The 27,493-nt window shown below is 46.0% G+C and overlaps 1 protein-coding gene across 1 annotated transcript in view; it reads left to right on the forward strand.

The window, feature by feature from the left end:
• nfia (nuclear factor I/A) overlaps positions 1 to 27,493 on the forward strand; it is a 285,399-nt gene that overhangs the window by 188,196 nt on the left and 69,710 nt on the right. Inside the window, 1 exon segment of the mRNA XM_039767230.1 lies at positions 23,304 to 23,369. Within this exon segment, the coding sequence (XP_039623164.1) occupies positions 23,304 to 23,369 (66 nt within the window).

Raw genomic sequence — 27,493 nt, forward strand, 5'->3', positions numbered from 1 at the left:
ACGTCACTCTTCTTCATCCTTCGGTCCAGTTGTCGAACCTGTGCATGTCCATTAGAACCTCACAGGGAGCTTCGGCTTATGCCAGCCAATATGGGCACAGGGCAGGAGCCGGTCCTGGGCGGGACACCCTTGCATCACAGGGCCACTCTCACACACACGGGTTTGTAAGGGGCCCATGTGGAGTCCTTGGCTGACCTAACCTGCGCTTCACTAGGGGCTGCGAGAGACACGAGGACAACGGGCACGAGACAGCAGGCTCAGCGTCTACGTGCACAACGCCTGTCGCTTTGTCTCAGTGACGCCAGGCTTTGGATTTGAACCTGTGTCCGGCTGCCCGCTCGTCCTGCGCTTTAACAGCTGAGCTCAGCGTTGTTTAGTGTTGTTTTCCGCCATTTGCATCATTTTGTCCCGTTTATCAAGAAAAAGAAAAAACAAAACACGAGCGCGTCGAGCCTGCTGGGCTAAAATGGCCACTTAAACCGCGCTTGGCACGAGGATGCTGAGAGGTGACGGGTGGGGGAAGGGGAGGTCAAGGGTCACGAGTCAGGTGAGAAGGCCGACCGCAGGGCCCTGGCACGCCGGAGCGAGGAAATCAGCGAGGGAGTGAGAGGAAGCGCTTCTGTCATCACCCAAGTCCTCCGCCGGCATCTGACAGACTTGGCTCAGGTTTGGCAAGACGCGGCTGTCAGGGCGACTTCAGTGTCGGGGCTGACGAGAGTGTCTGCCTTCGGCCTGACTTATCTCCGCCAGACATCCTGGCTGGGTCCGAGCAAAAGTGCTGATGGCTCAGACCTGAGAGGACCCCGGCTTGGCAGCCGCCAGAAGGGAGAGGAGAGGAGAGGAGAGGTGAAGAAATGCAGAGAGAGGAAGAAAGACAAAGACGGGCAGACAGAGAAACCCAATCTCAGCTCGGCTGCTGCATCTGCTTGGCTTCCCCGCCAGAGATCGATAGGCCGGTCGATGAGCGCGTGCTCCGCGTGGCACGGGCACACAGCCCACTGGAGCGCGCTGGCTTCTGCAGTACGGCACGGGGACTACGTGCTCGTCGTGAGGGGCTGCCTCGGGGGCGCCACTGTTTGTCAGATATACCTGCAGCGTGTCTCTTGTGTTAGCACCTTGGGCGTTAGGTGCGTGAGGTCGGGTGCCAGGGGTTGGGCGGTCAGCACTGAACAGCCGAGAGAGAGAGAGAGATAGGAAAGGAGCTATACAGTATAATATGGATAGGAATATAGATAGAAAGGCGCTATATAATAGATAGATAGGTAGCGTAGTTGGCAGGATTAGATAGATAGATAGATGCTATTAGTTATTACATATGAGAGGCACCATACAATAGATGTGAAAAGTGTCATAAACAAGATTTGAATGGCATTATATAACAGGTGTGAAAGACGCTATATCGTACAGTGAGATTGAGTAAATGCTTTGTAAAATGTAAATAAGCAGACAGATCGTACAATTTGATCAAAGAGATGTTATTTATCACAGGCACCTAGCTCTATTTCAGAATGTCGTATATAATCGACAAAGGCACTATATAGTACCCAGCTAGGCGGGTGTCATTTTTCTTCTTTCTCTCTTTCTCCCCCCCGTTGCCTCGCTCATTATCAACTGATGCCGACCATAAAAGTGAAGGAGCGATGTGAGGGTCTCGGGCTGCCCCGCTGCACCCGCCTGCTCTTTGGCTGCCAGGTCACTATCGATTGCGGATGACAGCATTTGAAAGCGGAGAACGGCAGGCCTACGAGGGTCACAGGTGGCGATCGATGGCTGGCACGCAAGCCGGGGGGAGGCGGGCTACTTGCCGCTTTCTGTCTGGTTTTTCAGACGGTCCTGGACGCAGTGTTCTTGTCAAGCGCCTTGACATGGCCCTGTCTGTACACACACACACACACACACACACACACACACATACACACACACTCTTACATGTGTGTATTCTTAGGGTGAGTGCAGTGCAGCTTTTTCATTTCGGCCTCTTCCAGTGGCACCAGAGGGCCCTCCTTCCTTACGCTCTTCTCATTTCATCGTTTTTGTCAGCAGCAGTGCTTGACCAGTTTTCTCTGTTTTCTCCCAGTCTTTCCTGGCGGGAGGGTCTCTGCTGAGCTTCGGGGATCACATTGTGGTCCATAGGTGTAGGGCTCCAGTACTGCCTCAGTCATCTGGGTGGCCAATGTGCCACTCTGGGTTGCTTTGCCATAGAAAAGTCCACAGCTCAGCTCCTGCCTTGCTGTCTGCTGTACAGCTCGAAGCCCTGTGTCCAAAGGGTACACAGGTCACTGTAGTCCAGAAGGGGGCGCCCCATTGTCACTCACTGTAATGGCCTCAAACTGAGTGTGGTTGTAACGCCTCATACTCCGTGCTGTGGGTCCATTGCCACTTCACACATTACGATGGCCTACCTGAGCATCACAAGGATCTTAAGGGGTGCAGACCAGAAGGTGGCGCCACTGGCAGTGAGCTGTGGGGCTGGCACTCGTTCATTTTCTGACTCGGGGGCTGGCGCTGATTGCAGTAGCACTCAAGTGTGGTAGAACCCACCTTGTGGCGCACGCTTGATGACTGCTGTGTGGACCATTAGGGGGCGCTCTGTGCACGTCAAGCTCTGCTGCCTTGTTGACTGAGTCCATTCTGCCAGCAGCTGTAAGCAGCCCTGGCAAGACTTATTAAGATTCATGTGCCCCCAAAAACACTTGAGGAGTGGCATCACATTGGGAGGAGGCTGATCACTCCTAGCATTCCACTCCTGCCTTTCATTCGTATGGAGGAAGGAAAATTAAAGTGAGGCCATCGTGACCCCGTGTCTTTCATTTATCTCCCCCGTTATCCCCCACCGTTACCCAGGCCCGTTGCCCACCCCCTCATCCCTGTCGAATCTAAACAGTAAGAAGCAGAAAAGCGACATCAGTGATGCCATCCATTACTGCACAATAATTATGGTAAGTGAAGCAGAGCGAAATCGATAAAGTAATTCATCAATTGCGTTCCAAACTGCTTCGGTTCGCCTCACGTCAGGCGGCTGCCAATTGCGTCCTTCAAGTAGTGCGGCACCTCCCCGAGTCAAGGCTCCTCGCTCTGGTCACGCTCTGCTCTGGCCTCGTGTTTTTGGTGCCTTTCTCCTTCTTATTGGTTCTCCTTGAGTTTTCGTGAGCTGGCACACAGTGCGGGCAGCTTGGAGGGCATTGCCCACCTTGGGGTGTGTGGACTCTGCTCGGCCACCTTGTGCTTCCATTTCACGCCGGATATGCTCGGTATCACGTGGAAGGAACTGCTCTCCTCGTCTTCCTCACTGCAGCCCCACGTGGTCTTCTGCTCTTCATCCTATTTGTCATGAAGTCTCATTGGCCATTTTGTCCTCGTCGTGCTCATGACGTCATGTCACATGCTTTGTCCTTCTCTACCTTCTGGTCCTGTTTTATTAACATGCATTAGCTCTTGAATTGCTTAACTCGTCCTCCTCCTCCTCCTCCTCCTCCTCCATGTCACACACACACACAACTTCACTCTGATTTTGTACTCCTCTTTGTCGGCTCGTTTTCCTTCTTGTGACCTTTTGTCCTCCTCCTCCTGCCCCCAGTGTCACATGGATCAGTTGGTCCTCCTCTCCTTGCCTGATGGCGCACTCATCGTTCCAGTCTTGACTGCTTTGTTCTTCCTCATGCAGATCATCTTAGTGATTAGCCAATCAAATGCTTTCTCCTCGTTCCTCTCCTTCTTCATCAGTATCTGTGTTCAAAGCTCCTCGTCCTTCTCCACAGCGCCATAGACATCACTTGAAGCCCCTCTTACTCGTCGATGTCACTCCACCAGATGAGCAGCCATTGCTCTGGTTTGTTCAGCGTCTTGTGTTTCCTCCATTGCTGCCTTTTGTTGTCATCGTCAGTCTTGTTCTGCTCCATGGCACATACCCTGAACAGGCCATGCCTGGCTCCTCTTACTTGTCGATGCCACACGGTTTCTTCTGGCAGATGAGTGTCTAATGCCAGTCGTGTTGTTTACTCCACCCCCTCTTCCGTAGTGCCCCTTCTTCACATCGCCCTCCCGTTTGATCGCAGTGCCCTTTCTTCTTGGACTTGTGTAGGGCACACCCCCCGCTGTGCCCCCCTGGCTATTTGCTGCCCCATGTCCTCCCTCTTGTCTCCTTCATGTCCTTTCTGTTTGTCCCACTGACTTTTTAACCTTTTGATGTCTTAATATTTGTTTCCCTTTCCTCTTCCTGGCTCGTGTCACACACACAGTGACATCCTCCTCTTGCCCCACAGCGTTACGCCTGCCCACCTTTTGCTCTTCTTTCTTACATTTCTCCTTCTCTTCTTACCCCCTCTTTTTTTGTTGCTTCTCCACGCCATTTTTCATATTTGACATCCTTGTCCCTTTAAGTGGTCCCCCCCGACCCCACTGAGCCTGGCGGTGCCAGGCTGTCCTCTGCTTGCCGACGATTGTATTCAGTCTGGTGGTCTCCCACTGCTGTCCTCTAGCGAGCAGAGACAAATGGGTGTGCGGGGTCTGCGTGTTCTCCCTGCATCCGTGTGTGCGCGTGTGTGTGTTTGAGATGTGCTGGCATCCCAGCCGAGCACCCAGTGGCACCTTTCATTTATTTTTTATTCCTCCTCAATCCTTTTGTGTGGCAGGTGGGCACTGGGCTGTGTGCCCCCCAACTTGCCCCGGTGCCACAGGAGGTTGGGTTTTGATTGCTCCGCCGTGTGTGTTCATTTGGACCCGGATGCTAATTCTGCCAGCAGCGTTGCTTGTCGATGCCAATGTGTGGATGTGGGCGGGAGGGGGAGGGGCTGCAGGACGACAATCAAAATGGTTGCCAAGCTCTAAAATGGCTGCCTGCGTGAAAACAGCAAGGAAAGCCTTCTAAGATGGTGACGGCACCAGCTTCTTTCTTTCTTTCTTTCTTTCGCTCGTTCTTCCTTTCGTTCTTTCTTTCTTTCTTTCTTTCATGTTGAACTTGGCAGCTGCTTCTTGGCACTCGATGCTTTGGTGTCGTCCAGCAGCTGAAGCTGAAGCAGTTAACATGATTCGCTCGCTCTCGTTGTGCTTGGCAGGCGCCCGTTTGGGATAAACATGGGGTGGGGGTGTGTTGGGGGAGGGGGTTAGGGGTGGCTAAAGAGATGACATACCGAACCTGGACTGGCGATGGGTCTGATGTGCCACGCTGCCAAGAGCTCCGAGCTCCACTTCTCTATTTAAAATGGTGGCTTGCTGTGCAGAAAATGGCGGTGCGCGGGCACGTGAACGCGGTGGGTACAAAATGGCAGCGGTGGCGTCAGCATGTGTGCTCGCTACTGCCTTCAAACTGTGCCAGGCTGCACCTTCCTCATCCTCCTCCTTCTACCCCCCCATCCCCCCTTCTGTTGTTGGCATGGCATTGTACTCTACCCAGCACTGAGCTCCCTGCCAAGTCTCTGTGTGGCAGCCACTCTGCAGGAGCAGCATGGCATTCATGCCCGTGGCAGCACCCAGTAGTACCAGCCAGGGATCTCCTTTCTGGAATCCCGTTCAGCGCTAGCGGGCGCCTGGCAGCACATGAAGGCCAGCAGGCTGGGGGAAACATGCGCAGAAAGAGAACGATCAGAGCCGCGTGCCAGCCTCTTCCATGCGGCGTGGCGCTGCAGCAAAGCAATGGCCAACACTGCCAATGTTCTGTACCCGAGTCGGCTGACACTCATGGACCTGAGGCCATATGTGACCAACATATGCCGCCTGGCATCAGGGCAGTATGACAGACAATTTAGGGCTACGCCAAGGAGGAACTTGCAGTATGTGAGTGTGGGGAATGTTAAAAATGTCAAGAAGTGGCGGGCATGAAATCATCAATGACACAAAGTGGGCAGCCAAACGGGTGTGAGCAGAGCGACTCAGCTCGCCTTCGGACCCATGGCCAACTTCCAAGTTACTGAAGTAGTCAGCTGATCAGAGGGTGAAGGGCACTATAAAGTGTACAACAGGGCATAGGGGGTTACCGTGTTACCACACAAGAAAGAAAGAAAGGTGGATGAGTCGGTTAATGTGAGTAAACAACAGCATTAAAGGCGCTATATCACATATGATGTATTTATGTAGGTGTTTATGACGGCGGGGTGTATCCACTAAGGGAGAAAGACCAACATAATGGACTGTAGTGCTGGGTGCTGCTGGGCCACGAGAGTGTAAGAGACGTGTGAGGATGAAGTTCATTGCCATTTTATATAATCGTGAAGAAAGAAAAACCTCAGTGATTAAAACATAAACGGTAATAGTGTAGGGTGCTGTGAAAGGACCACGCGACCAACTACCACCTGGACTGGCACCCGAATACAGCGGGTGGCACCTCAGCACCACGCTGGGACAGGAGGCAGTACAGAATACGAAAAATGATGCGTTAGGTAGCACAGTTACTTCTGTTATTTAAGAAAGAAAGAATGAAAAGAAAAGAAAGAGAGAGAGAGAGAGAGAGAGAGAGAGAGAGAGTGGAGAGAGAGAGAGTGGAGAGAGAGAGAGAGAGAGCGAGAGAGGAGAGTGAGAGAGAGAGAGAGAGGGAGAGAGAGAGAGAGAGAGAGAGAGAGAGAGAGAGAGAGAGAGAGAGTGAGAGTGAGAGAGAGAGAGAGAGAGAGAGAGAGAGAGAGAGCGAGAGCGCACCGAGTAGCACACACTTGTAGTATCCGGTGCCTGCTAACCCTAACCACTGGTGTCTAGCTAGGTGTTGCTGTATATAGCGCCTTTCACAGCACTCTGCTCCTGACTGTCCCCTGTCTATATTTTGTGGCGTCTTTACCCCTGAATTATTGTACAGTCGCGCTTTGCTCCACTTGGCTTGTCTGCCTGCTTATTTACGTGTCCGACTGTACTCCGTGTCCTTGTTCCTTACGTAGCGCCCTCTGTATTTTTATCTTACAGTATATGACATGTGACTCATTTTGTAAATCTCACGTCTGATCTGTGATGCCTTGCGTTATTCTCACGTGTTTTAATCCGCAGGGTCTTTCATCGGGGTCTTATTATAGAGCACCTTTCCTAACTTGAATTACTGACTGCAACCTAAACAGCCGTCAGCTGGCAGGCACTATAGAAGTGCCCCTTTTGTTTCTTTTTTGTGTGCCAATCAGTTGGCCTCCCAATACAAATGGCTCATTTTCCTAAAATCGTGTCCAATGTTAACGACATTCATGGAGTCACCCACCCCATGACAGCCTCCATTTTGTACATTTTGGACTTTGTAAAAAATCTGCCAGATTGCCATTTTACTAATGTATTCAAAATTGGGGCGGTCAAAATTATTAGCCCTCCCTGAGAATTTCTCAGATACAGCAGACCTGGACCCCAGCCAGGCAGCACTGACCTCCGCTCAATGGACTCACAGCAGCGGGCCGATTGAGAGGCGCCTGTCCTTCAGAGCCGGTGGAAGCCCACCTTCAAGAGGGAGGCTGTCCTGCCATTTCTGAGCTTTTCACAGCTTCCTGATCAGCTGAACATCACAGCATCACAAGGTGCCACCTAAGTGAAGTGACAAGTTCAGGACATCGAAGACTTTGGAGAGGAAGTCATCCGTGGTGGGTCATCGCCCAAGGAAAACTGCGCTGCTTGCACAAGGACACGTCACAGCCAGGCTATAGTTTGCCCCGGACCGTGTGAAAGATGGGTCAGCCGAAGCTGTTTGGGCACACAGTCGTGGCTTCTGTTAAACATGGAGCTGGGGGCTGTTTTGCTGCTTCGGCCCCAGAGAACCTTGTTTGTGTACCTGGGATCATGAAGAGGGAAGATCTGCTGCCAGTCTGGGTCTCGAATCAAACAGTCAAGGTGGTCAACAAAGTCAAAGTGCTGGAGTGGCCTTCTCAATGCCCACACCTCCGTCCTGATCCTTCATGTCTCCCTTCCTGTTTTGGTGCGTTACTTTGAAATGCCCGTTTCTTTTTGTGATATTCATTCTTGTTGTTCTGAAGAAGCTGCCATTTTGTGACAGTCCCTGACGGCTGGTTGCTATCCCGTGATGTGATGTCATAGCTGTTGGGTCACTCCTCTTTGGGGTCTGTGCCGTCCTGCTGGTGATGAAGTTGACCACATGAACTTGGACTGAGCTCACTGCTCCTTGATAGTCTCCACTGGTGTTTTGATGACCACCCAGATCCTCTCTCTGGACATCAATGGAACAAAAGACTACAGAAGCCCCTCAGATCACAACCTCACCTGATGGGCTAAAGGCTGAACCGAGGAGTGCGAGTGACCAATCACGGTCATGGCCCTGTAAGGCCACACCCACTCTCTGCCCTCGCGAGTTGGGTTTTACTTGCCCTCCCTCTCTGCTCCGGGCCGTTTGGTTTGCCATGGTGGTCCTGAATGGCAGCACAAGCTCGTCAGGACCCTCAGTCTCACTTTTTGGGACTTTTATTTTTAGAGTGTGACATGAGAATTTGAAGCTCTGGTGAATGCGGTGCTACCGAATGATAAACGTCCAGGCTCGCCAGGGGAGCCGGCCTCACCCGACCCTGAATGTGAGACGCTCGACCGAGCGGGTATGGGAACCAGTCGGGGGAGGGGCCTCGTGAAATGTTGTCCCCTAGTGGCTACGCCCTGGAATGCAGTTAGGGAGCAGTTGTGGGGGTGGTGCAGGACTTGTGTGGCCCGTGTTGGTCAGTCCTGCCATGACAGCACAGCACTGAGCCCCCCTGCTACAAGTTTAGAGTGGCAGACCTGTGCCAGGGCAGGAGTCAGCAGATGGCATTTAGTTACTGACAGAAATAAAGCAGTTGTGAATTTATCAAGTGCTGCTTATAGTGCCAGACGTACTCGTGCTGTCACAAGTGCAGTGAAAGCTAATATACTGTATAGCGCCATTCATGTCTGCCTGTGCTGTAAAGCTCTCCTTCACCACTTGTCTTTCATGGCTAACTGGTCGTACAAAACTAAGAGGACAGTGACAGCCCTGAGCCCTGAGAGCTCTGTCATAGGGGGCTTTCCATTCTTCACCCGCTGGGCACAGTCTGGCTGGGAGATGCAGGGATAGGAGGTGCGCGAGTGGGAAAGGGGGGCCGACTGTGTCGGTGGGATTGAGCCTCTTGGCATGGCTACTTTTAATTGTGGATATAGTGCCTTTCACGTCTGTCTATCTGTCTATCTATCTATCAGTTATATAGTGCCTTTCACTCTATCTATCTATCTATCTATCTATCTATCTATCTATCTATCTATCTATCTATCAGTTATATAGCGCCTTTCACTCTTCTATCTATCTATCTATCATATAGTGCCTTTCACATCTGTCTATCATATAGTGCCTTTCACATCTGTCTGTCTATCTATCTATCTATCTATCTATCTATCTATCTATCTATCAATCAGTTATATAGTGCCTTTCACTCTATCTATCTATCTATCTATCTATCTATCTATCTATCTATCTATCTATCTATCTATCTATCAGTTATATAGTGCCTTTCATCTATCTATCTATCTATCTATCTATCTATCTATCTATCTATCTATCAGTTATATAGTGCCTTTCACTCTATCTATCTATCTATCTATCTATCTATCTATCTATCAGTTATATAGTGCCTTTCACTCTATCTATCTATCTATCTATCTATCTATCTATCTATCTATCTATCAGTTATATAGTGCCTTTCACTCCATCTATCTATCATATAGCGCCTTTCACTCTATCTATCTATCTATCAGTTATATAGTGCCTTTCACTCTATCTATCTATCTATCTATCTATCTATCTATCTATCTATCAGTTATATAGCGCCTTTTATCTCTCTGTAGCAGATGCCTTCGCTGTGCAGTTCAAGTCATGTCATTTTATGGCGCTGTATGGACGGCTTGCCCAGTGCTGTCCCAGTTTGTCCTTTGTGGCTCACATGTCGTCGTTTGATCATGGTCATAGTGCTGTACGGTAGATGACAGTGGACGTCACTTGCTGCCCTGTTGATGCTCCTCCGGACGCTGGTTTTGATGGAGAGGGGGCTGAGCAGCTGGTCCTGTACTCGGAGCCCTTAACTGTGCCACACGTGATGGGCCGGACAGCTCGCAGTGAAAGTGAGAGCACATTGACCGAAGCCCCCATGGCTGCGCTGCTCGCTTTGTGCTGTCCGGTAGGATCCGTCATGAAGCCCCACCCCCTTTTTCTTCCCGGCTTACTTTTCTTCTAGAGGCCTACTTTGGGGTGGGGGATGAGAAAAGGGAGAAGTCAGCTTTCCTCCAGCGGCCCGCAGGCCCATAAATCTGACATTTCCCACAGATTCCTTGAAGGCCGACTTGTTGCTGTGCCCGCACTCTGCTCCTGATCGGCCCCCTTGCCCGCCTGCCTTGCCTGAATATTTCTGGCGGCTTCACGTCTGCACCCCTGAGACAAATACTTCAATGCTCATTTTTGTAAGGGGGGGGTGGGGGTGAACAGTGCCATGGGGGTGGGGCTAAAAGTCCTGAGATGACCCTTGATAAACGCCATTGGGTGTGCATAGGAGGCGTGGCTCCTGACTTCTTTCCTTGCCTTTGCTAATTAGGAGGAGGGGCCTGGTGTGCCCAATAGGTTTTTCCTGGTACTGTATTTCACTTTTCCTTTGATCTTTTCGGATTTCATTTTATATCTTCGTCGCTTCTCTTTGTGGCGCTTGTGTTGTTTTCTGTACTGGTCTGAACTCCTGAGTCGACTCTTCGCCAGTGCAGAGTTTGCTTTTTCTCCAGAGCCGTGCAGGTGTGTTTAACTGGTGACCCAGACTGATCCATGTGACAGACTGCCGTTTTGTCAGCTCCTGCCTCGCACCTGATTTGGCCGGGGTTGGCACCACCCCTGGCACTGTGTTGTGTAATGGTGTGTGGTTGATATGATGAGTGGTATACGTTGTGCCACTTAATCCTTTGGACTTCGTACTTGAGGGGTGAGCCCTGTGGGCCAAGTCTGACAGGGAAATGAAAAGAGCAAATGTAGCGGAGTAGCATCAGTCTGCCTGTCTGGAACACAAATGCCGGGGTGCTTTCTATGCTTCGTTGGAAAGACATTGGCACAGGTTGGGCTGATCCAGAGCAAGGTGCCAACTGATGATAAGGAGCACGTTAGGAACATCGCTAGTCGGGCACAGGATGAGTCCAAAGTTTAGAGCGCTGGTGCCACCTTGTCCTTAATGAAGGTGCCCAGCGTCTACTGGTTGATGGTTTGATTTAACAAACAAACAAACATTTATTTGTTTAGTCATTTGCCTTTGTCGCTTTCTCTCTGGGCGTGGTGGGTGGCGTTACCACAGAGCCGTAAAGTGTTCTCCTGTTAATGCCACCTTAACTTGGTTTGCACCCTCATTTTTTATTTCATTAACTTGACCCCTGGACTCTTTGGATTTCACATGCGTCACATGCCATCTTTTATTTACCCTTCAAATGGTCAAAGTGATCCATTTAACTTTCCCTGTTTGGGCATGTCACCTCATCAGTGAGTGTGCCCTACAATTGCCTGGCATCCTATCCAGGGTGGGTACACGAGTTGCCACACACCTCCAAATTGGACTTGTCTTTTCTGAAGTGCTGATGATTGGGTGTCCCAGCCAGACTTTGCTCCTGCCACTGGACATTGTGGGCACCTGATTTGCTCACATTTTAACGCTGGTGCCAGGGTGCCCAACGCGTCTCTTCTTCTTTCGTGCTTGTTGCTGCACTTTGTTCTTTTTTGTTTTTTGCGGCGTCCTCCCCTTGAAGGTGCTGCGTGCTGACAGATCACAGGAGGAGCTCAGAAGTCGGCAAAATCCAATCTTTCTGCACCCCTGTGCCCGACCCCCTGGCTTCTCCCTCCTGGGGGGCCAAGCTGCCTAAGATTTATGGAAGGAAGTGTCACTGAAAAATGTTTATCTTATCCTGGAAAGGAAACGGAATCTCGGAGAGGCGTCCTGGCAGCAGAAGGGGGGCCCTTGTTGCCCGCGCCGCTTCCCGTGTCCTCATCACAAGCGTGTCACACTCACGGATTATGTTACACTGCGGTGAGTGTGCAAAAGTGTGTGTGTGTGTGTACTTGTGAGTAAGTGTGTGAGAGACAGAGAGTGTGCACAGTGCGTCTGCGATGCCTAGTAAGTGTGTGTGTGTGTGTGTCTGTGTCTTTAGGGCTGGGCACGCACTGTGTGGGCTTGGGAGTGACCGTGTGTGTGTGTGTTGCCCATCTACTGTACCTTGTGGCATTTTCAAAGCTGAAATGGTGTTTTCTTCTGGCTGCTGTCAGTGTAAGGCGCCATATAACCGACACTGATTGTCCTCAGTGCCAGCTGCCCCCTGAAGTGGCCCACGCTGGCGAGCTCGCATCTCGACTCCGACGTGTTAAAGACACCTGGTGCCACTTGTTCCTGCCGCTGAGTGAATCTTTCAGCGGGCTGCGTCTAAACGCCTGCTAGGTTAATGCGGGGTCACCGGTGGCCCCCCAGCTCTGCTTACTGAGCGTTGGAGTCAGCCATCTCGGCCATGACAAGCATGTGCCAGGGCTGAGTTGTAACAGTGGCACTGGCTTGCTTGTCGCCAGTGTGGGGGAGGCACACCTGGCAGGAGTAACCAGTTCTGGAGTTGATGTAGCACCTTTCATAGCACGTGTGGCACCAAGTGGGCTGATCGCACTTGCACAGCTGGCCTTACAGTACTGCCTGGCACAGGCTTCTCTTGTGTCAGCAGGGATGGCAGCGCCAGCCAGTGGGCACTTCATGGATAAAGCTGGGTGCCAGTATACAAAATGCATTGTTGTAGAAGAGAGGGGCCTTGGACCTCACCCAGAGCTCACATTGGTCATGCCATCCAGGCTGTAGGTGGGCACGGGTCAGAATATTTACATCTAGTCATTTGGCCAAAGTGACTTGCAACATCTGAGATACCATTGGAGCACCGGCGGGTCACACTGTGTCACTGCCGGGATTTGAACCCACAACCTCAGGGCTTGGCAGTCCAAAGCCTTAACCACGGCGCCACACCAAACCTTTTGCCATGTTGGCAAAAGCCACTTTATATATGAAGTCAGAGAGTGGATTGGTGAGGCCCTGACAGCCACCCTCTAAATGATCAGTGCCCACCAATCACCCTAATGCTGCAGCTGGCATCATTAAGGGCAGCCAAAGCCACGGGCCTGCTAGAGGCACCATCAGCGTAGTCCTTGTGCTCACCCAGCGTTGGATGCCAAGAGATTAAGGGAGCGTCGTCGATGCCAGGGCCCGCGCCCTGAATGAACCGGAGCGGGCGAACGCAGACCGCCTCTCCCATTTCACCTTGTATGGACGACATGAAAGTGCCCGTTTGTGCCCCTAAATGAAGTCTCTGCTCCCTTTTGTTCTTTTCCATGTTCCGGAGTTCCCAGTGAAAGAGGCCTTTGAAAGGCACAATTGGATTACAGCGAAACACTTCGTGAGAACTGCCTGCTCGGGACGCGGACCCCGCAAGTCGTACAGATGGCTGGCTGGCTGGCTGGCTGGCTGGCCGCATGAATTATTCATCTTCCCTCGGTGTCCGCGCGTTTGTTGTCTGGGATGCTTCTTCCTGAAAGCTGCCGCCTGGGGCCAGGTTGGGGTTTGAGGGCTGGCACAGATAAGTAGGTGGCATGCAGAAAACGGGCGACTCCACAGCTGATGTGTGGTAACCACTGGGAGCGTCTGTGACACTAGTGGCCTGTCCGTCACTGGATATCCAAGGCCACTCGCCCAGTTTGGTGGCCTGCCACTCTGCTCTGCTGTCCATTTTCATTGTATCGTATGTCTGTCCCCGTCGGGTGGGCCTCAATGTGTGTGTGTCAGTCCATCTGTACGCTGCAGTGGGATGTTAATGGAGAGGGGGCCGGGTTAGGGTCCAGCACCTCACCTGATGACACCTGCTTCTCAGAACTCGAGGCTTGGTCTTTAGTGGGCACAATGACGTGGCAGCTCGTGCACCCGATCAATATCATTTCTGTTATTTCAGCTTTAAAGTGGGCCGAATGCCCTGCTGGGGTCCCTAACACTCAAACCGTATCAGGATTCTCATGCTTCCTGACAAGAGCCTGAATGTACCACCTTACTGCTTCTTCTGCCAGCTGGAGGCCCAGTGCCCAGCGCTTACACGGGCATTACAGTCCTTGTGCTTTGTTTAAAATGTGACAGCTTCCCCAGCCTGGTGAATGACCAGCGCCAACCAGTCACCCCGAGGCCTAACGTCAACCACAGGCCCTCTGGTGTCCCTACCATCCATTCGCATCCCCCATGTCACTCGGTCACACCAGTGGGGACCACTCGTCACCCCGCGGCTGGCCTTCGTCCTCAGGTGTTTGACTGAGGTGGTAAAAGTTCATTATGCCTCACTACAGACACTAACGCCCCCCAGCGGCCAGCTGCCTCACTGACCCCCATCCTTGAGCATTGGGGTCTTCCTCTCTCTTGCCACGTTTTCCTCTGTTTGTGTTTCAGGTGTTCCTTCTTTTACGTGGAGTCCCCCTCCAGCACATAGTGGGCGGAGTCTGATGAGAAGCCCGCAGACCGATGTCGAGAGCGCGGGCACACGTACGCACACGCGTGTTTAATATACGGGGCTGGGCGCGACAGAGCCAGAGGGACTGACTGGCCGAGGTGCCCACGCCTTCCCGTTCCCCCTGTCACTGTCGCCTTCATTCCGACGCCTGGGAAATTAAACTCGGACCCACGTGAGGCGGGCGCAGGTGTCCTGTCGCCATGGTGTGGCCTGCGGGCTGTTCGGGATTCTCACCTTTGTCTGCCCGCTGCGGAGGAATGTGAAATGCGGATCATGTGAATTAAAGAAAGGACAAACAGATTCACACGAGAGACGAAAAACAAAAGCCCAAGGATTCTTTGCTTTCCCAGGGGCACAAAGACGCCATTGACTTTCCTAATCCATTTTCTCTGAACCCAGCCCCTCCGCCCCCAGCACCCTCTTTATTTTATTTGCTGAGAGCTAAATTAGATATCTGAGTGGCCAACTGAAGAAACGCCTTTGATAGAGAAATAAAAGAAAGAGAGAGGGGAAAAGAAAGAGACCCCCCCCACCCCGGCCCACCAGGAACACACGGCGGAAAAAAGAAAGAAAAACTCCAAAAGGAGTCCGTCTGTGTCGCCTTGTTGGTGTCCCGCGTCATCCCGGATCGGCTCACCGTCGCAGGTGTGTCACCCGGGCCGCCGCTCTCGCCTGCCATTTGCATGTTGAATTCGTCAGGAGACCCGGCGAGCCCCCCATTCACATGCCAGTCAGCGAGGCCCGGGCAGCATGACGCCCCAGACTGGCTTTGTTTCGAGACTTCAGGATGCCTTTTGTTTTTAGCAGTCGAGGCGCCCACCGCTACTGACGAGAATACAAAGCCAAGGGGAAACTCCTGGGGCTGTCATGGCCGAGGAAAGGCGCTATATAGGCATGATAGATGGATGGAGGCAAGGCACTGTATACTAGATCGATAGACAGATGTGAAAGGCGCCGATAAATAGGAAATAAACACTCAAGAGACACAGGCTGGTGTGAAAGGCGCTATATAATAAAGAGACAGACAGACATCAGTGAAAGACACTATACCTTAGACTCAGACATATGAATGTGTGAAAGGCGCTATATACGAGATAAACACAGGCAGCAACAAAGGGGAAAGGCACTACAGAATGCACTGAGAAAATGTATGACATGACCGCGAGATAAAGAGGTGTCACCATGTCATAGACAGACAGGTAGGGAGATGTGAAAGGCTCCACATAAGAGGTGACTTGATGTCACAGGCCGCCTATAAAAGACAGTCGGCGCGGTATGCTGGGGTGAAAGGCAATATGCAATGGATTATCTATAGGAAAGATACTACAGTGGCACGTAAGGCACTACATACTAGGCACGTGGCAACATTTGAAAGGTGCCACGGGCAGACAGACAGTGACACCGGGGAAAGACACTACATGACGGGAAGAGAAAACTCGTGACATGACAGAACACGACAGAACAGGCATCATGTACTGGCCATACACACCAATGAGTGGCAGATGCCATGCAATAAACGGGCAGACAGGCAGGCACTGACACAGGTGAGAGGCACGCTATGGTGGACAGCAGGAACCTGCGACATGCTAGATAGTGGATAGTATGATAGATAAATAGACGTGAAAGGCACCACATACTACCACAGGGAGAGAGAGGCGAATAGAGAAAGTGGGAAAGTCGTTATGGAAAAGAACAGAATGAGAGAGAAAGAGAGAGAGAGAGAGAGAGGGAGAGAGAGAGAGAGGGGGTACTGTATATGATAAGAGCACTTTGTATATTAGACAGGAAGACTTGCAGGTATGAAGGGTGCTGCAACATTCAGGGGTGTATGAGTATGTGTATCATAGATGGAAATGAAAGGCACTATATAAGAGTGACATGCTGCACCAACAGAAAGTGCATCATAAGACGAAGGTTCAAAATGAAAGGTGCCAGATAATGGACATGTTGGAGAGTGAGATGACAGTTGAGCACAGAGGATGACAGGCGCTTGATGACAAGTGGCTCTGTGACACATCCAGCAGGTAGACACATAACTATGAAAGGCGCTAAGGACACACACAAAGGCACAATATAGTAGAGAGATGGCCAAGATATGATGATAGGATACACAGATACAGTACATACTTTGAATGTGCACAGTGTAGACAGTATGTATAATAGTTGTGAGAGACACAGGTAGACGGATACCCAAGAGTAAGGCCCTAAAACACAGAGCAGAAAAAGATGTTTGAAAGGTTTTGTGTAAAATATAGATATGAAAGGCACTATAAACGATATATAAGAAATAAACGTAAACGGCCCTCTACAGCATAACCCAGAGACATGAAAGGTGGAAGAATCGGCATTGTATCAATCAGATGTTGGCAGGTGCTGAACCCTGATACCCCGTCACCCCTCCACGCAGGTCTGACGCTTTGAATGCCAACTTGTGAGCGGAGCTGATAAACACGACGAGAACACTTTCTGAGTGGGGGACCTCGACGTTCTTCCAGATTAACAGCAGACTGAATTGGGTGAGGTTGAGGTGATCAAAGCCCACCCCTCTGATTTTCCCAGCCCCAACTACCAAGTCCCTTAAAAGCGCCCAGTCACAGCTATGTGCAGCCATCCTGCGTCTTTAGTGTCGGCAGTGACAGTCGAGTCAGCATGTGACTATCCCGTACCCGCCTGGCCCTGCTTTCCACAGGTCACTGGCAGGAGAAAGCCCCTTGGCTATGAGTGACGTCTTCAAGTGGTGACCTTGTGACATCCAGGTGACATGTCACTGTGGCGTGTGAGGTTGCCTGCAAGGCAAGCATGGGGGCTGCTTGTCAGCACAAATTGGTTTCTGTGTTTTTCTTTTGTTTCCTGAAAGTTTGTTTTACACACCGCTGTGGTGTTTCGCTTTCACTCATTGTGCCTTCATCACCACATTTGAAGTTTTGTTTTAAGTCATTGTGACGCCATTTGGAAATAAAATAACAGAAATGGGAGGCTGTCTACCCACTGCACAACCGTCAACTTTAGAAAGTCTTGAGCTACTCATGGTGGCTCTCTGTCAGGGTCACCTTTGTGGTATCAAGGCTGACATTTGTGTGAAAGGTGCTATATAAGTGAGAGACGGGTGTGAAAGGCACCATATAATGCAACAGCAACTGTCACCTACGCAGCGCATTTATTAAATGAGAGGGGCTTAAAGAGTGATAGATAGATAGAGAATGAACTATATAATAGATAGATAGATAGATAGATAGATGTAAGGCACTATATAATAGATAGATAGATAGAGAATGAACTATATAATAGATAGATAGATAGATAGATAGATAGATAGATAGATAGAGTCAGCATAGATATCTATCTATCTATCTATCTATCTATCTATCTATCTATCTATCTATCTATCTATTATATAGTGCCTTTCACATCTATCTATCTATCTATCTATCTATCTATCTATCTATCTATCTATCATATAGCGCCTTTCACTCTATCTATCTATCCATCTATTATATAGTGCCTATATATCTATCTATCTATCTATCTATCATATAGCACCTTTCACTCTATCTATCTATCTATCTATCTATCTATTATATAGTGCCTTTCACATCTATCTATCTATCTATCTATCTATCTATCTATCTATCTATCTATCTATCTATCATATAGCACCTTTCACTCTATCTATCTATCTATCTATCTATCTATCTATCTATCTATCTATCTATCATATAGCGCCTTTCACATCTATCTATCTATCTATCTATCTATCTATCTATCTATCTATCTATCTATCTATTATATAGTGCCTTTCACATCTATCTATCTATCTATCTATCTATCTATCATATAGCGCCTTTCACTCTATCTATCTATCTATCTATCTATCATATAGCACCTTTCACTCTATCTATCTATCCATCTATCTATCTATCTATCTATCATATAGCCTTTCTATCTATCTATCTATCTATCTATCATATAGCCTTTCACTCTATCTATCTCATCATTATCATTTTTCAAATTTTTAATTATTTCTTCTTTTATTATCCCTTTTGGCCCCCTTTTCATCATCCTCATCATCATCCATATTCCCCCCCCTTCATTTTCCTCCTTATCCATCAAACCTTTTTATCATCTTTTAAATTCCATTCTATCTATCTACTTTAAACCCTTTTCTTCCTTTTTAATTTATCTTTTTCTTATTTTTTACTATCATCCCTTTTTATTTTTTTTCCACCATCTATCTATTATCTATTTATATGCCTTTCCCTCCTTCATTTTATTATTTTTTTAAACTTCTACCCCCCACTTTTATTATTCCCCCACATCACTTTATTATTAATTTTCTTTTTAAATTAACCTTCCTTTGTCCTTTCCCTCATCTTTTATCATCTATCCCTTATTTTTTATTTTTCCATCATCCTTCAAACCCCCTTTAATTTTTGTCTCCCCCTTTTTCATCTTTATTTTTTTTATCCTTTCCTCCATCCCATCTATATTATAATGCCCTTTTTTTATCTATCTATCATTATCTTCATCTATCCCCTTTTATCTATCATCATTTTATTACCCATCTATTTTCCTTTTTAAAATTTTCCTTTTCCCTCATCTTAAATTTTCACTTTTCCTTTTCCCTCATTATTACATCTAATTTTTCCTTACATCATCTTCATTTTTCCCCTTCATTTTTTCTTCATCCTCATTATTATCTTCCCTTCATCTATCATCTATAATTTTTTCTATCCTCATCTATCCTTTTTCATCTATCAAATTCCTTCACATCTATCATCCATTTCCTTTCCCCCCCCCTTTTTCCTTTTATTACTATCTTTTACATTATTTACCTTAACCTTTTCCCCTATCTATCTTCCCCCTTTTTATTTTTCTCATTTTCCATCACTATCATATCACCTTTTATCATTATCACTATCTACCCAAAATTTTTTCTTTTTAATTTTTTCTTCCATCTATCTACTATCTATCATTATTATCCCTTTTTATTAAATTTTTTCCCAAACTATCCATCTATCTATCCATTATCCTTCATCTATCTATTTTTTATAGTCCTCCAAACTTTTATCATTATTAATATTTCCTTATCCATCCCAAACATCTATTTTTTTTTCCTCCTCTTTATCTATCATTTTAACTTTAAATTTTTTTTTCCTTTTTAAACATCTTTTATTATCATCATTATCTATTATATAGGCCTTTTCACCAAACATCATCTACTATCATTAAATTTTCCCCTTTTCATTATCTTTATTTTTTCCATCCTTTTTTTATTTTTCTTACTATCTATCTTCTATTTTAAATTTTCCTTTTTTCTTTTTCCCATTTCCTTTTTCATCTACTATCATCTTCTTTATTTTTCATCATCTATCTATCTAACTTCTTTTATCTTATTTTCTTCTCATCATCTATCTTCCCTTTATTTTTTAAACTATCTATTTTTTACTTTAATTCCCTTTTTTTTTATTATCTATCTATCTCCCTTTTTATATAGCCCTTTTCCTTTTCTATCCATCTTCATATTATTATTTCTTTTTATCTTCATCTATCCTTTCATTATCTATTATCCCTTTTCACTTCATTATCTATCCCTTTTATCTATCTTAAAAAAATTACTTTTTTTCCTTTTTAAACTATCCATCTATCCCATCTATCTATATAAAAGCCTTTTTTTTTTTTTTCATCTATTTATTTTTCACCTTTCTTTTATCTTCTATTATCATTCATTATTATAACTTTTTTCTATCTATTATTATTTTATTCATCTATCCTTCCCATCCCCAAAAAAATTTTCCCTTTCACTTTTCATCATCTATCATCTATTATTATCCTTTAATTATCTTTTAAAATTTTTTTTCCCCTCTATTATCTATCCTTTTTTTATATTCCTTTCATCTATCTTTTTTTATATTATTTTAAACTTTCCCTTTTTCTATCCATCATCTATTATATTTTCTTTTTATCTATCATTTTCTTCTCATCTATCCTCACCTATTACCCCTTCCCAAATCTTCCTTTTATCCCTATCATCATCCCCCTTTCCCACCTTTTTATTTTTTTTACTATCTATCCCCATCTATCTATCTATCTTCCCTTCCCTTTTTCCCTTTTAAATTTCTTCATCATCTATTATTAACCTTTCCTTACTTTTTTTTATTTTAAACCCCCCCCACCCCTCATCTATCTATCTATCATTTTTATATTTCTTCTTTAAAATTTTTTTACATCTATCATTATCTATCTATCATTATATAGGGGTTTTTCCCCATCTATCATCCTTTTTTTTTTACCTTTTTCATTATCATCTTTTATTATATTTTTTAAAAAATTTTATCATCTATCATTTATACCCTTTTTTTTTATTTATTATTAAGGGCCTTTCCCATTTCTTCATCTATCATCATTTATTAATATCCTTTTTTTTTTATTCATCTCTTCTATCTATCTATCTTTTATTTTTAAACTTTACATCTATCATCTTTTTCTAAATTTTTATCTATCTATTATTTCCCTTTTTTTCATTATTATTTCCTTATTTCATTATCATCTATCCCATCATTAAACCCTTTTTATCTATCTTCTATCCCCTTTTTCTATCTATCTATCATTATTATTTTTTTATCCTTTTCCCTCATCATCTACACCTTCTATTTCTATTATTTTTCCTTTTCCCTTTATTCCCCTTTATCCCAAACTATTATCTTCATCATCTATCCCTTTTTTTCTTTTTTAAATTACCTTTTACTATCATCATCATTATGCCTTTTTTCATCATCTATCATTATTTTATTTTACTTTTATCACCCCCTAATTATCATTTCTATCTATCTATTATATTTCCCTTTTTCTATCTTTATTTCTATCTTTTATTAACCCTTTATCTATCTTTTTTTTCCCCATCTTCTATCTTTTATCATTATTTTTTAATTTCCCCCCATCCAACATCTGTTAAATTTTTTCTTTATAATTTTTTCCCTTCCATCTATCTATCTATCTTCCTTTTTTTCCCTTTCCCCCTTATCTTAAACCTTCCTATCTATCTATCATTATCATCTTTTTTCCCTTTTATTTTTCATCATTATCATCTTTTCACTTCATATTACCTTTCATTTCATCATCTTCTTTATTACCCTTTTTTTATCTTTTTTATATTACCTTTTCATCATCATCTATTATTATCTTTTATCTATCATTATTTCTTTTTAAAATACCTTTCCTTTTTTTTTTTATTTATAGGCCTTTCCCCTCTATCTATTATCATCTATTTCATTAAAACCCTTTTTTCTATCTACTATCCCTTTATTATTTCCATTTTATCTTCACTATTTTAATTCCCTTCCTCATCATTATTATTTTTCCCTTTCTTTTATCTATTATCTTTTATCATTTTTCCTTAAAACCCTTTTATCCCTTTTTCCATCACATTAATTTTTTTTAACCCCATTAATTTTTCTATCTATTATCTATCATATAAACCCCTTTAATTTAAATTTTTATTCCATCTATTATCTATCTATCTATCTATCCCTTTAAAATTTAAACCTTTTTATTACTTCTTATCATCTATTATTATCTATCTATCTTTTATCCCTTTCCATCTTCTTCTTTTTTTTATCTATCTATTATCTTCATCTATCTATCTATTATTATCCTTCACATCTATCTATCTATCTTTATTATCTTTATTATCTTTTTCATTTTTTACAAATTCCTTTCCATTATCTATCTTTTTAAAAAACCATTATCTTCATTATCATTATTTTATTACTTCTTAAAACCCTTTTCTAATTATTATTTTTTTCCCCTTTTTTCCCAATATCCATTATCATCCATCAATTCCCCCCTTCCTTAAATTCCTTTTCATTTATTATCCTTTTTTCCTTTTCTCACCCCCTTTTTTTTTTTCCTTTCTCCCAAAATTGGCCCTTTCCCCAATTTTCCCCTTTCCCCTTTCTTCACCCCCTATATTACTTTCAAGCCCCTTTTCCCCCTTTTTTAAACTTTCATCCTTTTTTTTTTTTTTTTAAATTTTTTCTATTATTTCATTTCCCCTATTTCTTTTTTCTTTCAATTTCCCTTTTATTTTCCCCCCCCATTACTAAAACCCTAATTTTCATTTTTTCATTTTCCCTTTTTTTCCACTTTTTTTCCCCCATTACACTATTTATTTCCTTTAACTTTTTTTCCAAACTATTGTCATTTCCTTTTTTTTCCATTTTAAATTTTTGCATTTAAAAAAATTTTTTTTTAAAAGGGCCTTTAAAAGTACCTAAACCCAAACGGGCCCAAAAAAAGGAACCCCCAAAAAATTTTTGGGGCCCCCTTTTCCCAATATTGGGGGCCCCTTGGGGGAGCCCTTCGCCCCCCGTTTGGGTGCCCCCGGCCCCTCTTTTTTTCCTTAATCCCTATTCCTTTTGTGGGGTTTTTGTAGCCCCCCGGGGGTTTTTCCCGGGCCCTGCAAACCCCCCTTTTTCTTTTTTTTTTTGAAGAGGATCTGCAGTTGTTCCCTTGTCCATCCCCCTCCAATCCCTGACTCTGCCCTGCACCCCTAGATTGGCACTGCTGTTCTCCTGCCTCGAGTCCCCAGCTTTAGTGGCCTGTCCCACAAGAGCAGTGACACAGCCAGTCCCCTTTTCGCTGTCTTCTCCTCATGTAACTTCTCTCTTGTGGCCCACTTGAAAGGCGCTACATGGGATGTCACTGATTGAAGTGAGCCTGTCCCCCAGCGTTTTGAGTTCAGTCTTTGCCATGCCTCGGCTCTGGGTGTGTTTTTTTGTGGTGGGGTTGAAGGGTGGTGGCGCGGCCTGATTCAGTGTCCCATGGTGGTCTCCTCACTGATCCTCTTTGCTTTCTCTTTTCAGATTCAGGTCAGTCCGACAGCCCAAGCCAGCCGAGTGAAGCTGACATTAAGGACCAGCCAGAAAATGGTGAGCTCCGCTTCTTGTGCTTGTCACCTCCTTTTAGTTTTTGTCCCCATTGTTCTTCACCCATAGTGGGTCACACCACTAGGTCATGGGGACTTGGTGGGGGGCTTGGAGAGGCTTTTTGTCACCTCATCCTATTAGTGGGTCACAGGTCACATGGCATGGGCTGTCATATCTTGTCATCTAGAAATGGAAGGATGGGGTCTGTAGTGTTAGAATGGGAGGTCCGTTTTTATCCATTTTTATGTCATGTCTGCCACCCTCAGTGTCCCCATATGGTGCCCTTTTTATTAACACAAAGCTGTGAAAGAGCAATACGGTGCCATCAGTGAGACTTTCTGTTGCGAGTCACCTGTCCAGGCGTCATGAAGACCTTAACAGAGTGGTCCTTAACAGGAATAATCGAGTGCAGAACAAAAAGGACTGTATGAAAGAGTCAAGGACAATACGCTTCCTCTCTGTCATTTACAGGGAACTCCTAAAGTGCCATTCATATAGTGCCTTTCATCATAGTATCTCCATGAACTGTAATTCTGTGTGAGGAACTGAGTGACCCATTCAGTGTGGCGATGTCACCGTCCTGTGTCAGCAAGCTGGATGTGTAAAGCCCTTCGTCCTTCCATTATACTGTAACCCAGATGGGCCTAACATGAAGAGCCATGACGGGCATATTTCAATACGGGGGCATCTGCAATGTGACAGGCAGACCCCATCTGTCCTTCCATTACCTGACCCTCATGTCCTCCATAGCCAGCCTCCTGGCGAATGAGGCAATCCCAGGTGGGATGCCAGTTCATCAGAGGGTCCACTCATACACTAATGCCCCCCTCCCCACTTTGAGCTGAAGGAAGTTAGTAAAGTGTAGATGACAGGATGAGTGTCCATTCTGTGGGCCAATCAGTGTACATATTTATAGCGCCTTTCCAAGTGACAGTCCAGCCCAGTTCAATTCCTTGATAAATGTTTTTAAACTCACAAACAGTGAAGAATGGAGAGAAAAGCACCGAATATGGCAGCAGAGCTGTGGGACAGCGTGACCTCTTATATAGCGCCTTTCCCGTTGTCCCAATGAGTCATGTCGTAACTTTTGTCCTTTTGACGTGTTACTGATTTGCAGGAAGTGCAGGTGAGGTTCATTTCCGTCTCATCTGTTATCGTATTTTCGGCCAGTTTGACACATCACCAATTTGTATGTGTATTTTGGTTGCCATGATGCTGTGTGGTTGCTCGGTATGGGATGCACATGTCATGTGACTTGTGACATCACAGCAAGAACATAGTAAAGGTCTGATATTAATAAAGGGGCAGCTGGGTTGGCATTTCAGTTTTCATCTCTCCAGTGGTGGCATCAAGTCCCCTCACAAAGACAGGCTGACCTTTCCTGTCTCTGTCACCTAACAGAACATTTGTCCCTTGAGTCACTCCATTCACCCTCTCGGTCACACAGGGTCCAGGACTGCACTGGGGACCAGTGTAACTGGTTGGTCAGGCCAGGGGCGGGTGAGCATAATTGTGACCGTGGGTTGGCATTTCTTGACTCTAGTTTAAAATGGGAACCCACTTTATAAAGGCACACAAACGTGCCAGTGCAGCTCATTTGCCCAGCAGTGTGCCCTTCTAGCAGTACCCAGTGTGATGGACCTGGGAACCTCCAAACTAGAGACTTCCCACTGCCAGCTTCACATCTGGAAAAAGCATCAGAAGAAACATCTGGAAGGCGTCTCTCTCGGCCACGGCAGCCCCTGCAGCTGCACAATGACACACAGCTACTGTCATCTTGGAAGGATTTTTGAACCTGTGCCCAGGGCTGCCATTGGTCCCTACGGGCTCAGTGGATTCTAGCTGGAACGGACGCAGGGGGGAGGGGGCGGGGATTGTTTAAAATACCTGAGCGTGGTATTTGGATATCAGATGGCGCCCTCGCGCGCATCTTCAACTTATTTTGGGGGTTAGGCAAAGCGCGCTCCCTCCATCTGCTCTCTCCACACTGAACTGCACATGAAAAGCCACGGCTGAGAGGCAGGGATTACGTGCGGGCCCACCGCAGCATGCGGCTGCCAGCGGATTACTGACAATCAGGCGGCGATGCCAGAAGGCTCTCGGAGACCCTCGCGGCGTGCTGAGCTGTGATTAAATCGGCGCAGACAAGATGGGGTCAGCTCGCGGGAACATGTGGCCTGAAAACTCTCCTCTCCGGGTTTGGTTTGCCTTTGTTTGCATTGCGCCAATATCCCCTGCCAGTGTGGGCGCTCATGCCGCTTTCACCCATGTGGTGCTCAGAAGGGGCATACACTTGGGTGCTAGAGCACAGAGCTGGGGAGCTGTGCAGACCACTAAAGCGACCAAATTGAATTGAACTTTTTATATGCAAGAGCGGCAGGCAACACAAGACTCTACAGATAGAGAGAGATTTACAGATGAAAGGCACTATATAACAGAGGGGGACATAAAATAGAGAGACAGGAGAAAGATGTAAAGGCGCTACTGTATATATGAGCAAAATAAAGAAGAAACCTACTGTACTGTATAAGGCGTGATGTAAGGCCTTTCACTCTGTCTATCTATTTGTCATATAGCGCCTTTCACTTCTTCTATCTATCATATAGCGCCTTTCACTTATCTATCTATCTATCTATCTGTCATATAGCGCCTTTCACTCTATCTATCTATCTATCTATCTATCTATCTATCTAGCTATCTATCATATAGCGCCTTTCACTCTATCTATCTATCTATCTATCTATCTATCTATGATATAGCGCCTTTCACTCTATCTATCTATCTATCTATCTATCTATCTATCTATCTATCTATCTATCTATCTATCTATCTATTATATAGCGCCTTTCACTCTATCTATCTATCTATCTATCTATCTATCTATCTATCTATCTATCATATAGCGCCTTTCACTCTATCTATCTATACAGTATATGTGTGTGTGTGTGTGTGTGTATAGGGTTAGGGTTAGGGGCACAGTGTGATTGGTAAGGCACTATATGACTGATCAGAACGGCAGGCACTCTGTGATTGATATACTGGATACACAGACAGGAACGATTAGAGCAGCTGAAGTTGGTTTCTGGGCACTGTGTGCAGCTGTAGACTGAGTGACGGTGCCCATTGGACGCAGTTCAGGTGACCTCAGTGCCCCGACTCGAGTGTCCTGCAGAACTGATCTATTCACTCCTCCAGAAGGGTAAAGGCTGCACTAAACGTTTTTGGGTTTCTTTCCCATAATCCCACTGGACACCAGTGATGCCCCACATCATCACTACTAGAAAGTGTACGAGAGTGCCAGTTGCTGGAGGCCCTGCACCGCCTGAAGCTCTGGAGCAATTCAATGACTGCTCCTTTTTTATTTTGCTCCCTTATTAGTGACTTGCCATTTTATTTTTTGTTATCTTTTGATCTCAAAGACGTTTATCTCGTGGGTGGCATTTCTGAAGCAGACACGCACGTCAGGTCATCGGCGAGCAGAGAGTTTCCTTTGTGCCAGTCACCAATGTGCCCGGTGAGAGGGCGTTTCAATTTCTTTATTTTTGACATTGTGACCACGTCTTGTCCCCGCAGCTGTGAGCGCGGCTTCCCGAGTGCTTGTGGGTGGCGGAGGCTGTGGAGTTGGTGAGGGAGGAGCGCACGCCACCCAAAGACAAAAGCTAAATAAGAATGCTAAGAAGAAGAAGACACCAACATCTCAATATTATGATAATATTTTCATCTCATTACGTGAGAGTGTAAAACACACTTCTTGGTAAAGTCTGTCTTTCCTTTCACTCGTCTCCTAACGTTTGTTTTGCTTCTTTCCCTTTTTTTTTTTCCTCCAAATCCTTCCAGCCTTACTTAAGGATGAATGGGCAAATCATTCCAATTCTGAAACCCTGAATTGGAGAAAATCACACACTTTCATCAAACGAGCCCCTTCAAAGTGTGCTGTGTGCGCAGCTGGCATCGGGCCTGTTTGCTGCGATATGGCAGCCCCTCTGAAACGTCTTTGAACTGCACCTGTTCGAGGGTTTCCGTGCATCATCTTCTGTGCTTCACAGCAGCAGCCGCCTGCTCTGATGAGCGAGAGCTCCGCCGCTTCTGAATTTCCTTCGTTTTTTTTTTTTTTCTTTTTCTTGATA

This window comes from Polypterus senegalus, chromosome 10, assembly GCF_016835505.1.
Source record: "Polypterus senegalus isolate Bchr_013 chromosome 10, ASM1683550v1, whole genome shotgun sequence".
Classification (NCBI taxonomy): Eukaryota; Metazoa; Chordata; class Cladistia; order Polypteriformes; family Polypteridae; genus Polypterus; species Polypterus senegalus.